This window comes from Microplitis mediator, chromosome 1 (assembly GCF_029852145.1).
Source record: "Microplitis mediator isolate UGA2020A chromosome 1, iyMicMedi2.1, whole genome shotgun sequence".
Taxonomy (NCBI): Eukaryota; Metazoa; Arthropoda; class Insecta; order Hymenoptera; family Braconidae; genus Microplitis; species Microplitis mediator.
The window spans coordinates 9,048,863-9,064,261 of record NC_079969.1 but is presented as its reverse complement, the minus strand read 5'-3'; the positions used below and the strand labels follow the sequence as shown (position 1 = coordinate 9,064,261).

Here is a 15,399-nt window from a genome sequence, read left to right as displayed (position 1 = left end):
AAAAAAGAAATTCTATCCACGCATTACTTAATTATAAATTATTTGGTATAATTATTTTAATTCTAATTAATTAAATTTGAAAAATTAATTAATCATACAAATTTTTTCTTTAATTATTTATAAATAAATAATTATAGGCTATATCAATTATTTACAGCCTTTATATTACTATTTAATTAGTAATAAATATTAAACATTAATTATTAATTATTAATAATTAATTATCAAAAAAATGTAATTTTTAATTATGATTTTTTTTTTTGTTTTAAATGTTTTAATATTTAATTTTTTTTTAAGGTCAGTAGACCATAAGAAATTTTTTTCATTAATTAATTAATTCATTAATTGATTGATTAATTAATTGGTGAGTGTTAGTTTTTTTTCTGTTAATTCATTGAAAAATGAATTTATAAAAACCATTTGGCAATAATTATTGTTAAAATATGAGGAGTGATTGTTAATAGAGAGGCGCCGCTTACGGTGACATCTTCGGGCATTAATAGAACGTCATCGATAACGTGAATTATTCCATTAGTGCAAGCGACATCTGGACGGAATACTCGTATCCATTTGCCCATCCATTCTATTTGATAGCCTATAAAAATTATTAATCATTAATCATTCAGATATTTTATTTATTAACATGATTAATAATAAATGCACACCGGAAGTGGGGGTGCGTAATATCACAAAAATTTATGGGGTCTTTAAATTATACTTTGAGTTGAATTTAAACAAATTTTCATAGACTGGGAACTGGTTAATGGCAATAATGCTCTCGTATAAAATATTCAAAATGGCGGGAGTTAATAGTAAAGTCGTGTGCACTTGGCAAAAAAATTTTTACTCTTTGTAGAATTGTAGAGAATTAAAAGCCCTTTCAAACGAGTACCAACAAGGCATACTTATTTTTATTAATGTTAATGATGAATATATATTTTGTATGCAGAAATTGAAGTATATGTATATCTTTGTAATTTATGAAAATAAGTATGGCTTGTTGGTACTCGTTTGAAAGGGCATTTAATTCTCTATTCAAAACAGGGTATTAATTTTAATTAACTCGTTTGCAGCTCGAAATCCTTATTGGATGATTTAAATAATTGGTGAATAAATTTTTTTATTACAGTAGATTATTTAAATTGTTATTTTATCTGTAATGTAAAGAGTTTGAGGTGTGCATTTATTATTTTTTATTATTTATTTTCAAGCGGTCAAATCAAGCTTGCATAAATAAAATTTAAAGTGAAAGTCATAAATTAAATAATTTAAATTTTTAAGAAATCATAAACAATAAAATGATTATTGTTTTCACACTTTGGAAGCATTTTACTTAAATAGGGCATTACATTTCCGCTTCGCGTTTGAGGTGTGCAAAATTACAAAACTTACAATTTTGAAAAAAAAAAGTTATTTTCTATTTTTAATAACCTGGTGGATCTGAATTACGGTATTTGGAAAAATTACGGTAAAATACCGTATTTCTCGGCGAGTTACGGTAAAGTTGTGGTAAATTCATCGTAAATTTGCGGCAATCTTACGGGATTGTACGGTAAAATTGCGGTATCTTAGCGCAAATTCGCGGTAACATTGCGGCATTTCACCGTAAAATACCATATTCTGTCATAATTCTTTTGAATACCGTAAATTACGGTAAGAAGGCCGCGAATGATGGCAATTTACTGCTGTAGCATGCCGTAAATTACAGTATCTTACAGAAAATTACCATAATTTGTCGCAAATTACCGTAATTCGGATCCGCTGGGGCATGATTTGATAATTTTAACGACCATGATTATAATATATGAGAAAAAAATTATTTTTTTAATGCCAAGTTGGTCAGAAGCAATACGTATTAAATACAACAATATGAATAGAATAACATGCATGTATTTTATCGATAATCTTTCTCTTCGAAAATAGTATACATGTCCTATTCTTATTGAATGAATTGCTGAATGTGTTAGTGACTGTTCAAGTATTTCATTTTGACTAAAGCAATTTCGTCTTAGTGTACATATCAGACTCATCAGTATAACTCAATGTATACTTGCTATAGACTGCTTATTACTAGTACGAGATATCACTTAACAGTATCTAGTTATTCAACGTACAACAGTTTATTAGATTATAAAGGGACGGAAGATTCTTGATAAAATACATATATGTTATTCTATTCATATTGTTGAATTTAATACAAGTTGCTTTCGACCAACTTGTCATTAAAAAAATTATTTTTCGTGTACTTAAAATTTATCTAGTAAATACAGTGTAAAAAATTTGAGGAGTGAACGCGCATTAAATCTGGAGTGAATGCGGATTAAAATAAAATCCGTATTCATTCCGAATTTACTCCCGATTTTTTACAGTGTAAACTATTAAACTTACGTTAAAATAGCTCAGGACCTTTTTTGTCGAAAATTAAATTCTCAAAAAATCTTACTCTGATAATTTTTACTGTATCGCTAATAGTTTTGCCAGAATTCAAATTTACAATTCACAAGACACGAGTTCAGATTTTTTATAATAAATTCAGAATTATTCAAAAATTTCTAGCACCTAAACCATTAGACTTACAGTAAAATTTATCAGAAACTTTTTTATAGAGAATAAAATTTCCTATATATTTGATAATGACCATTTTTACTGAATTATCAATAGTTTCTTCAGGAATTCGAATTTAAAGATTAGAAGACTAAACCAGAGATTTTGAATTTTGATTCAAATATTTGACGTTAGTAAAATGCTTTCATAAGAAGAAAATTTTTTTTTTCAAGAAGCATCAAAGCTCATGTTCGCAATAAATGATGAAAAAATAAATTTACAATCCAATAAAAATTTTTTTTTGATAAAAAAAAATAATCGTTATGAAATAATCCTCCGGTCTATTCGATGTCATCTTATTTAGAATTTATTACTTTGATACATAAAAAAAAAATATATATATATGAAGAAAAGTTTACGCAAGTAGTATAAAAGTAGTTTTGAGTATTATAAAAAAAAAAAAAAAACTTTTGAATTCCCAGGAGTTGACAAAGAGAGTAAAGAAAATAAAAAATAAAACCCACCGACGACTGAGAAAAAGTTTAAATTAATGCAGACGTATAGAGGTCGCTATTTTATTACTTTTTCAATAAATCGGTCGTTACATATCCAATAACTATATAAGCAAACTACGCGGGATAAAATTACCGGATAAAATAATTTATTTTTTTAAATTCAAATATTTTTTACTGCTCGTAAGTTTGGTAAAAATAATCGTACAGCTTTTGAAAAATTTTGATTCATATCCTAAGATTTTTTTTTAATGACTTTTCGTGACCGGAAATGGAAGAAAAAATTTTTGTACTGAAAATTTTTAACGGAAAATGTAAAATTTTTGAAATTTTTTTTTGAATTTAATTTAAAAAAATCTTGAGTTACAAAATTTGAAATTTAATTTTTGAAACTCGCGCCTCAAAATTTACGCGCGTAAGATAAAAATTGATTTTTATTTTTTCTTTAGCAATCAAAAATATAAAGTAATGAATCGAATTGTTTTTAATACTCAGATTAATATATATATTTAAGTATTATTAATATTATTGCGCAATATAAATGCCGATATGTTATAAATTTATTATATGAGTAAAGATATAAATTTATGAGACGATAAATACCCATTTTATGGCTCATGTCCTTTTAGGATAACGATCGAATGTGTTAAAAGCACGTCATATATATATATTTATATGAGTTTTTTATTATTATATTTACTGCCCTATAAATTACAAGGAATTAAAATTTATACATTTAATTAAAATAAATTAATTGATAAATTAAATAAAATTTGATTTAATATTTTGTGCATTTTTATATAATCAAAATATATGATGATTCTATCTACTTAATTTATTAAGGTATTATGGTAGCAAGAGAATATATACATATGTATATTTTGTTTTATTTTAAGCCGTTAAAAAAATTGTGTCGGCCATTTTGATTATCCACTTGGCTATTTTGATACCATATTTTAATTAGAATTATATGATTTTTAAATAACATTAATTTGATTTCTTATAAATAAATAGTGAATTTAAATGACTCCGGTAATTGAATTTATTTATAACTTTTAAATGATTAAAAATTTTTATTTATTTTTCTGAGCTGGTAAAAAAGTTTTGTCGGCCATTTTGGATGTTTACTTGGGTACTTTAATATTGTGCTTTAATAATAAAAATGTAGTTTTTAAATGAAATTTTATTTTTCCGTTAATAAAAAGTAAATTTAAATTAGCAATCAATGATTGAATTTATTTATTTTTAAATCATTTAATTATTTTTTTATGACCCCGGGAAAAAATTATCAGGCCTGATCAGACATGAAAAATGACCGAGCTTGATCACGCATGAACAGACATAATCGTATCTGACATCAGACGTGATCATACATGAACAGGCATGATTATATCTAATTTCATGCCTGATCATACATGAACAGGCATGATCGTATCCGACATCAGGCATGATTATATTTGACATCGGGCATGATCAGACATGATCGTATCTGACATCAGACGTGATCATACATGAACAGGCATGATTATGTCTAATTTCATGTCTGATCATACATGAACAGGCATGATCGTATCCGACATCAGGCATGATTATATTTGACATCGGGCATGATCAGACATGATCGTATCTGATATGAGGGATGATCATACATGAACAGGCATGATTATGTCTAATTTCATGTCTGATCATACATGAACAGGCATGATCGTATCTGACATCAGGCATGATCATATTTGACATCAGGCATGATCATATTTGACATCAGGCATGATCATATTTGATATCAGGCATGATCATATTTGACATCAGGCATGATCAGACATGGAAAATGATCGGACTTGGTCACGCATGAACAGGCATGATCATATTTGACATCAGGCATAATCATACATGAACAGGCATAATTATGTCTAATTTCATGCCTGATCGTACATGAACAGGTATGATCGTACCTGACATCAGGCATGATCAGACATGATCGTATCTGACATCAGGGATGATCATACATGAACAGGCATGATCGTATCTGACATCAGGGATGATCAAACATGAACAGGTATGGTCATGTCTGAACATTTTTTTCCGGGACACTAAAAGAATTTCGTCGGCCATTTTGATTGTCCACTTGGTTATTTTAATAACGAGTTTGAATAATAAATACTCGATTTTGAAATAATATAAATTTTTTTACTTATAAATAGATAGTGAATTTAAATGATTATTCATTAATTAAAATTATTTATTTTTTTCAAACAATTAAAAAATTTAATATATTTTTTTAAGTCACTAAAAAAATATTGTCAGCCATTTTGAATGTTCATTTAAATTTCAATGACTACACAAATTCAAATTTCGCTACCATACGACCTTAGAATAAAAAAGCATGACGCAATTTGAATGCATTTAAGCAAAAATTTAACCAAAAAAATAAAAATAATTTAAATAATTTATAAAAGTGAAAATCTTTTATCCCCTGGTAAATAACACTCACCATAGTTATTATTACTAGGCAGATGAATTGCATTTTCGTCATACTTCTGATCGTCTATATTTTAATTTAATAGTAATTATAATTTTAAATATTATTATAAATAAATTGAACGCGGTTGAAAAATTAAAACATAAAAATTTTTCTATTTTTTTTTTTTTTTTTTCTAATACGAAACTCAAACTTTAGAATATATATATAATAGTCGTTGGTTTTTATGATAGAAAAGTAAGAAAAATCTCAAGCTGATAGTACTTGAGTGTAAAAAAAAAAGTCTAAATGTTATAGATAAAAGTAAAGTGTCTAAAAAAAAAATTCAAGAATGAAGATAAAAATAATAGTGACAGGAAAAATATCAAATGACATAAATGTTAAGGATAGAGAAATAAAAAAAAACTACTCACTTCCATCGTATTCCCTGACACGTAATTTCAATTGATCTCTAATTGGTGACAACATTACCGATTCATTGCCTGTTAACTTTTTCAAATCAGCCATAGTGTATGCTTGGCTCGCTTCAACTAAATGCCGCTCTAATATTTGTTTTGTCTGTTGAATAAATAAATTTTTTTATTTAAAATTTTTTACGATATGAAAAGTGATGATTGTTTGAGAAAATTTAAAGGAAAATGTATGAGTACTTACGTGATAATTGAATTCCTTCATGAATATTTTTTTGTAAGCTGATGGGTAGATGTTTTTGGCCTTCTCCCATGCTGAATCACGAGGTACGAAGTAGGTGTAACGTTTCCTTGGCTCACTAAGACGGTCGTTGAAGCCACGTTGTTGACCCAGCATGTATGTGGAACTGGAAAAATTTTTTTTAATAATGGATGTGATGATTATTAGATTTTATTACATGGAGTCTGATATTAGGGCGGAATTAGTAGAGCAGTTGTATTTGTGACACTATTTCCTGTAGTTTGAGTACCCACTTGGCTATGTTTGGATTTACAAAAAAATTCAAAAATTTTTTTGTAAATTTTTTTTTTTTTTTTTTTTTTTTTTTTTTTTTAAATATTTTTCAACGTAGAATACTTTTGCGAGTAACATGAGTACCCACATCGATATATTTTAATCAAGTGAACATAAAATGAAAAGTAATTAATTAATAAAATAAATAAATTATATTGCAATGACTTTATTTCATTTTACGCGGAATTTTGTGATTGTATAAGTATCGTAAATTTTTGTTTAAAATAAAATTTTCGACTGAAAAAAAAAATCAAAATTCTACTTTAGTTAACTATTTTTTTTTGTGATAAAAAGTTTAATTGAACGTTTAATGGTAAAAATAAAATTCAAACATGATTCGATTGAAAGAGACGTTAAAAAAAAAATTTTGAAAAAAAAGTATAAGCTCAAGGGTACGGACTATTAAGCCGTTGGTAATTGCACGTACTCTTATTACTCTGACTGGGCAAATAAAAAAAAAAGACAGGAAACCTACTGGTTTTAAACTTGCCCGTTTAAAAAGACGAGGGAATGTGAGAAGTCTCTACAAAAGTGTATGGAAGTAGACGACGTGCTAGAGAAAATAGCCAATTTGCATTCAAGCTTTATTCTCGACTCAAACCAATTTGCTTCTATACAATACATTATTTTTATTTATTTTTAAAAAGATTTTCTTGCCTCATTTAATATTTTTATTTTCTATAAAAAAAGTAACAATTGGCTTCATAGTTTGCTCGTTTCAATTTTTATATAAATAATTATTGATACATTTTTCCTGATACAATTCTGCGTTAAATGAGTACCCACATCGATATAATTACCCACTTTTTTCCACGACCCATTTTACCCAGTAATGAATTCAGTTATCAGACCATAGGCATGTGGGTACTCAAACAAACGGAAATCAGATAATTTAAAAGATGGCGACATTGAAAATCACCGGTCATCAAATGTATCAGTTATATAAGAAATATTTATCAGAATTAATATTAATATTATGAAAGATAAATTTTATTTAAAAAGAAAGGAAATTATATTTTATTACATAAATTTTTCATTATTTCTTGTATAGAAAATAGCTGGAAGGCATTTTTTGAATTGAATAGAAAGACAATATTAAATACCTTTCACCCTCTTTTAACACTTCCATTCGTTCACTGCCTTATCTTTTTTATTTTTTCCCATCTTCTTCTTTTATAACTTGTTATTTTTTTTATTATTTTATCTTTTACTATCTACCATCATCATCGCTCAACATTCTATCCTTTGAGTGTCTATGTACTTAAACAGTCAAAGTGAACAATTTCCCGTTGATTCGTCGACTTTAATAGAAAATAAAAATTTGAAATATTTTTTTCATTTTTACTTTAATTATTATTATTATTTTTTTTTTTTTTTGCACAACTCAATTGCGAAGCAATGAGATGTGTTCTGCTAACGCTTTTACTCGGTCTCAGCTGATTAATTCACGTGAAAGTTATATTTACACTTATTAAAATATGATCAAATAGAAAAAAATTCGTACCATTTGAAAGATTTATTAATGAATAATACAAACTCACTTTTAAAACTTTTTTTAAAAATAATAATTGAAAAAAAAAAAAATTAAAAATATAAATATGCAGATGTAGAAAATTTTAAAAACTACAGGTGCAATTTTTTCAAATATTTTTTTTTTTATAATTTATTGTTTAAAAAAAAATCCAAAAATTATTAAACGTTGGCTAGTTTCAGTATCATTTTATTTTTTATTACACTTGAATTCTTAAAAAGAAGAACCCTTTTGAAAATTACTATCCAAATCCTTTTGGTTTAATTATAATTTATAATTAACAAAAACTTAAAACTGGCAATGCTTGAAAAAATTTTGCTGCCATTTTTTTATCATTATTATTATTTTTATATATAAATATTATTAGATCTCGGGTAATCCCATGTCCGGCCAACTTAATCAAATTCAAATTCAAATTCAAATTAAAATTCACATTCAATTTTTAAACCTAATTAAATTCGCTTTAAATCATATCAAATTCAAAAGTCGGCGACAGGATAAATCTCAAGTCCGAAAGACATCACACTTTGTGTTAAAAAAATTTTTTTTTTTTTACAAGGTGTATATATATTATTAGGCCTCAGGTAATCCCACATCCGGTCGCTTTGTCAAATTCAATTTTCAAATCAATTCAAATTCATTTTTAAACTAGTAAAATTCCAAAGTCAGCGACGGGATAAACCCCAGGGCCGAAAGACCTCACACGTTTTATGTGAAAAATTCTTTCGGCAATCGCTGGGATTCGAACCCACGCCTGCCCAGTGATCAAGTTCGAGAGCCCTAAAGTCTTACGCCTTTTTTTTTTTATTACTTTTTTGCGGTGTGCCGTCAACTGATCCCAACAATTTTATACCATGATAAGTGATCCCTACAAATTGATCCCACCGGCATTTGATTCCATCAACAATTGATCGTCAATTGATTTTTATCAACAACTAATTTACATAATTTAACTTTTTATATTTACAACAGTGAATTTTAATTACTCATGTCATAGTAATTAATTATAAATTAATTATTTTATAAATTTGTCAGTGGGATCAGTTATCTGTGGGATCAATTATCGTGTGATTACTTGTCGGGGATCAGTTGTCATGGAACCCTTTTTTGCATATAAGAGCGTCATCTATTGATCACTTTTTGAGTGAGCAAAAGAGTTTTACATCTTTGGATTTTCCAATTTTGTTTTTTTTTTTTGAAAATAAAAATTTTTTAATTTTGATAATTGCATTTTGCACATCAATAAAACCTCGAAAAAAATGAATTATGGTTCATAAAAATCGGATCACTAGTTTTCGAGTTATCACTAAAATTATTAAAATTTATTAAACTAAAGTCGTCGGTTCGATTCCATACGGAGCATTTTTTTTTTTTAAATAAAAATTATTTTTCATTTTACCCAAGGTTGTCATATATTCGAATAAAAAAGAGTTCTTATAGTAAAGAAGATTAAAGAATTATAAATAAAAACTGAATCGGATTATTTATTATTATAAAATCCAATTATTGAATCCGGGTAAACTTAAGAGTCTTCTTGGTACTTACGATGTACTCAGTACTCAACAGATATTGATTCATTATTTATTTATTTTTTTTTTCTTTTAATTCAAATTTAATTGAATAAGTGGTTGAATAAGTTTGTGAGAACTTACTTGAGCATTGGATCGGTGCGTAATTTATCTAGTACAGTTGTATAAGGAATCCCAAGTACGCGATCGATAATATGGATAATTCCATTGGTGGCTGCAATGTTTGCTGTAATTACTGTTGCGTTAACACCCCCGCCTTCGACTGTAACCATTTGGCTGCCATTTGAACCTTCGGCTACATTAAAGTACAAACTTTTCCATGATGCTGCTGTTGGTACCTTTAATTTAATTACAATTCATTTATTTTATTTATTAAATACTAGTCATACTTATTTATTTTATTTACATGCAGTATTTGATAAATAAATCATGCGTTCAATTTAATGGAATAAAAATTAGAAATTCATTTTTCGGGCTGTAGTCACATTTTTTTAATACTATTATACTAGGGTCTGATTGCTAATGTGATTCCACGTAGAACGAGTACCCGCAATGATGGTTTTGGGGGTAAAATTTTTTTTTTGAAAATTAAATTCATTTTTTGAAAACTTTGTATGAGCATGTGGGTACTCATACTAACGGAAATCAGTTAGTTTGAAAGGAAAACGTATTGAAAATTCAATTTTTTTCATTTACAAAATTTGATACTTGGAATTTAATGAAAAAAAGTTGAAATTGAATTTTTTTTTAGCAAATGGTTGAAAAAAAAAATATATCGAAGGACATTTCTGATATAATTTCAAGTTAAATGAGTACCCACATCAATACAATTTCGAAAGTTTTAATTTTCCAAATTTTTTTTCAAAATTTTTAATTTATTTGAAATATAGTGATGTGGGTACTCATTTAACGCAGAATGAGATCAGGGAGTCAAAGTTTTCATTAAAAATTTGAAAAAAAATTCTAAGAAATCTTTAACGAAAGATGAATTATTTGTTTTTATTTATTTAATTTAAAAAATAAATAAAAATTAAGCGTAGTTTTTCATGGCGAGATAAATAAATATATATATATATATATATATATATATATATATATATATATATAAAATGTGAAGATATATATTTATATTTCAAAGATTTTTCTGGTTATAAAGTCGAGAATGATGCGCGACAGTCTCGGTACGACTACGAGTAGAAATGTAACGATAAAATGTCGAGATAAATAAATGTATCTGAAAATTTTTATGTGAATTGACACTAGAGAATACCTTTAACGCAAAAAAAAAGTTAACGAAATTACAAAAGCTATAACTTGAGTCTGAATAATCTATCGAGTTTTTTAAAAATTTTATTTCAAATCTTATTTATGCATATAAATATAAATAAATGTTTATATATATTGTGGGCGAATAATTCGAATTTCCGAATTATTCGTATCGAATCCAAAATTAATACCCGATTTAAAATTCAAATTTTTGAATTAATAAAAATCTTAATAATTTGAAATTTACTGGAAATATTAAAAGAAAAATTTTTTACAAATAAAATAAAAATTTGAACTGAATTTTCGTTTCGAATCGTATACACGTATATATACTGTATTTATCAGAGCAACATTTTTTCTACACAAAAGAAAAATTTTCGTTTAAGAAAAAAAAATTTTATCACGATTACGATCTAGAAAAATTCGATTTCTATTTAAATAACACAGGAAAATTTCTCTTTCAAGCTTTGAGTTTTTTTAACTCGTTAACAGATCAATAGATCGAATAGACCAACACATGATTTTATAGAAAATCGAACGCTCTACAAAAAAGGTCTCTTATCATTTTTCGATAAATTTACTCGTTCATAAGTTTTTTCAAGTTAAAGTTTACAGTACAATAAATTTCAATATTATTTGACTTTTTTGGCGAAACTATTAGACTTATAACAAAATGTCATGAGATCTTTTTTGTAGACAATTTCATTTCCTACAAATTATCTCTGAAACATTTTTCGAAATTCCGATACGCTCTTTAGTTATTTGCATTTAAAAATCAATTTCTTTCAAAAAATCGTGTCCTGATTTTGATTGATTGTAAAAAAAAAAAATTGTAGAATTTTTTACTCGAAGTTTTTTCACAATAATTATCAAATCATTGAAAAAACTCGTACTTATTTAAGAGACAATCACAGATTGATATTACGCCCCCTTTCTGGGCAAACCTCGTAACTACTTTTTTTTTCTTAATTTAAATTATGAGTGAAAAACATTCTTTAGTACTGCTACTGCGTAAAGAAAGCTTCAAATTTTAATAATTACAACAGAATGTTCGAGAGACTTTTGAATGTTAATATTTCCATTAACACACGTATAACAGAATATATGTTTTGACCGATTTTTGAAAAATTTATCATTTTGCAGTTACGAGATTTACCCAGAAAGAGGACGATTATTTACTTTCGCTTAGAAATATTTTACTGAAATTCGTAGAAAATGTTCCCGTTTTTAAAAAAATATTTTTCAGGCTGAAAAAATCGGGAATTAAAATTGATATAAATTCAAAGGTTTCATCTTTTAGTGGCAAGCAAATAATATAAATTGATAAATGTACTTGTCGATAATGTATAAAAGCTAAAATAGACATTGGCATAACCGATTAGATTTTCAGTAAATTAATGGGCTAATTATAAGCTCGTTAGTCCGGTAGTCTACTGAATATACTAAACAAACAAAACTACTACCCATTAATTTATTATGTTTATTATTATCATCATTGCTATTATTGCCATAATCAATATTATTAATTATTGATAATGATAACATATTAATCGATGGCATAATAATATTAACTGTTGAATTAATAAGGAATTGCCTGTACAGTGTATCGTCGGTATCGGTGGAGTGTAACTATAGATTATTGTTATTATTTAATCGATAACGATGTAGTTAAATTACTGCATATGGGGACGTGAAAATATTTATTTATTTCAATAATCGATAGGTCTAAACGTTGTATTAATATTAAATTTAATATGGACAGTGCGTACTGAGTTATTAATTATTATTATTATTCTATTCATTTATTCACCACTGGTACTTTATGGAAAGTATTACAAGCATCGTTTGTTGATGACGATAAATGAAATAGTTGATAAAAAATATAAAGTTGAGTTGATTTATATTTTTGGGCTTCAATCTATATTATTAAGAGAATAAGGAAAATGTTGTTCCCGCCATATCTATATGATAGAATTAGTTAATGTTATTGAAATTGGTATCATTAGATAGGTCTTGACTTGAATTTGTGCCTTTTCATACTTTGAACTCTTTTTAATTGCCAAATATTGAGATAAATAGATTTATCTATATCATTCGAATTACGTTTAAATTACGCGGGAAAAAAGACGATCGTATTTATTTTCTTTAAATAAATTAATACTTTAATTATTCTGTCACTAAATATGACTGAATGTCACTGAATATATAGCTATATTATTTATATCGCGTTACTTATTCCAAAATGACTGATTTTTATACTCCCTTTAGGTTTTAGGAAGCTTCTCAAAGCTAAAAAAGTGCATAGAAAAAAAAAGGATTCATTGACACAAAAAATCTTTACTCACCTAAAGAAAATTTTTACTTAATCCAAGAAATTTTTTGCATTGTGAATTGAAAACAAAAATTTATTTAGAACTAGAAAAAATTACTCGGTGCAAGGAATGATTTCTTGACCAAAAAAATATTTTCTCGCCCCAAGACAATTTTTGTATTTAATTGATAATGCATAAAATTTCTTAGTGCAAATTAAAATTTTTGCGGCAAGATATCCTCTTTTCTGCGTATTTTATAAATTTAATAGTGATATTTAGGCAGTCACGTAGTGACTAAAGGTTGCTCGTTTTTATAATTGAGCTTTTGGTATTTCAGTCTAATATTCTCGTAGAATAATTTTAAAAAATTACAGAATAAGAGCTTTAGGTATTCACTTCCTCAGTGGGTTACCACAACAAAAAACTAAAAAAGTTCATTAAAATTTATTTTTACGAAACAAACTCGCGGAATCGCTAAATTAAATATTGACATTTCTTGGAAGTCGAAAATTATTTGAAATTAAATTTTTTAGCTGCATAAAGATAAAATATACCGGAAGCTTGTTTTTTGAGATTTACTTAATGTCTTTTTTTATTTACATAGAATTATTAATTGGGGTTTTATTTTACGGCGAATCTGAAAGCACGAATTTCCCTAAAAATTATCGTGACGATAATAAATAATCGTACGAAGCCGGTGAGCTGTTCGTTATAAAACTCAAACTACGGGCTTACCGATGAGTCTAATTAATTTTAATTCCCCATTTTTTTATGCTACAGCTTAAAATTAAAAGTTAAAATTAAATGATTTTTACAAAATTTTTTTTTTTGTCTGTATCTTGGCAAGATATCATATGGGATTAAATTATCCAGAAGATTAAAGTAGAGATTCAAAATTTGAAATGATATTATTTTGAACTCGATACGATTATTCTGATTAAAAGTACAGCGTCAGGAATTTCGGTCCCTTTTATTTGATTTGTAAACTCTGATTATAGATGCCGATATTAACTTTACGTACCAACGACTCAAAAATTCATAAATTAAATTCAGATCTTATAAGATATTCAGCAACACTTAAAAATTTATTACAAGACGTCAACATCAATGAGTATAGAGAAGGCGAGGTAATAAGTTTACCTTACAAGGAGGCCTCTCTAATAGATAAATGCATCAAATTCAAGCTAAATATTTTAGAGCCCGTCACTAATACTATTCAACCGAATCTGATAATAAACCATCACATTTTTTTTTGTGGTTTTACAAATTTTTTACATCAAACAAATTTCCTCCTCAGTCCACATAAATAATTTTTTTTTATACATATGACATTTATTTATTTCATCAAAAAGTTTGAGAGTAAACGAGTGTAAAAAAATAATTCTATTTTTTTAAACCTCGAAAATTTGAAAAAATAAAAAATACTTCATATATTCGGATAATTTAAATATTTACATATATAATAATATATATACGTATATTTAATAAATTTGATAATCTTTTCACCGAAAAAATTTAATTTATTAATGAAATAATAATATAAAAAAATTATAAAATATATGAGAGTAGTAATAGATAGATAATAAAATGTAAAACGAACCGATTGAATGATGATAAAAATTTCGATTGAATGTCAAAGATTATTCATCTGAATGATTTCTTATATATTTATATATAAGTGTAACTCTAATAGAGATTCTCAAAGCATTTCAAACTCGGTTGGCACTTCCTCGCCTTTTAATTCACTACATCGCACACCAGATAAATTTCAAGTTAAATCGCTCTGAAGCGTCTTTAGATTCTTATTTTTTTTATTCTGTCATTCCATTACGCCTTTTCTACTATACCCTTATTTTAACATTATTACTACATATTTTTTTATTAATCTGAATAATAGCGATTTTTATATAAATGTCAATGTATGTGTCCATGCAGAAATAATTTAAACTTGTGTATGAACTGAAAAATATTTTGTCCGTTGAAATGGAAAATTTAACGCCCTTTTGAATGAGTACCCACACACTTTATTTATTTTTTGTAGTGTCGAAGATATATATATGTATATTTTTATGTTTATATAAATATGTGTGTATAATTGTGGAAATGCTTATGGGTTGTTGGTACTTATTTTAAAGGACATCCGATTTCTGATCAATTGGTATGAAAAAAAAAATTTTTGAAACCACTGATTAATTTAAAAATATTGAGATTTTTTTAAAGTCAATAAAAAATTTTTTTCTTG

At 26.5% G+C, this 15,399-nt stretch overlaps 1 protein-coding gene across 5 annotated transcripts in view; it reads right to left on the bottom strand.

The window, feature by feature from the left end:
- Positions 1–300: 300 nt before the first annotated feature.
- LOC130676968 (fasciclin-1) overlaps positions 301–15,399 on the bottom strand; it is a 202,253-nt gene continuing 187,154 nt past the window's right edge. For 2 of the 5 annotated variants that reach the window (XM_057483482.1, XM_057483507.1), the window contains exons 10-14: positions 9,703–9,917; positions 6,190–6,352; positions 5,949–6,093; positions 5,548–5,601; positions 301–595 (exon numbers count right to left, since the gene is read on the bottom strand). In XM_057483482.1, the coding sequence (XP_057339465.1) occupies positions 408–595; positions 5,548–5,601; positions 5,949–6,093; positions 6,190–6,352; positions 9,703–9,917 (765 nt within the window). In that variant the 3' untranslated portion in view covers positions 301–407. The remainder of the gene's footprint in view (positions 596–5,547; positions 5,602–5,948; positions 6,094–6,189; positions 6,353–9,702; positions 9,918–15,399) is intronic. The other 3 variants (XM_057483489.1, XM_057483495.1, XM_057483500.1) reach the window with 3 other exon arrangements.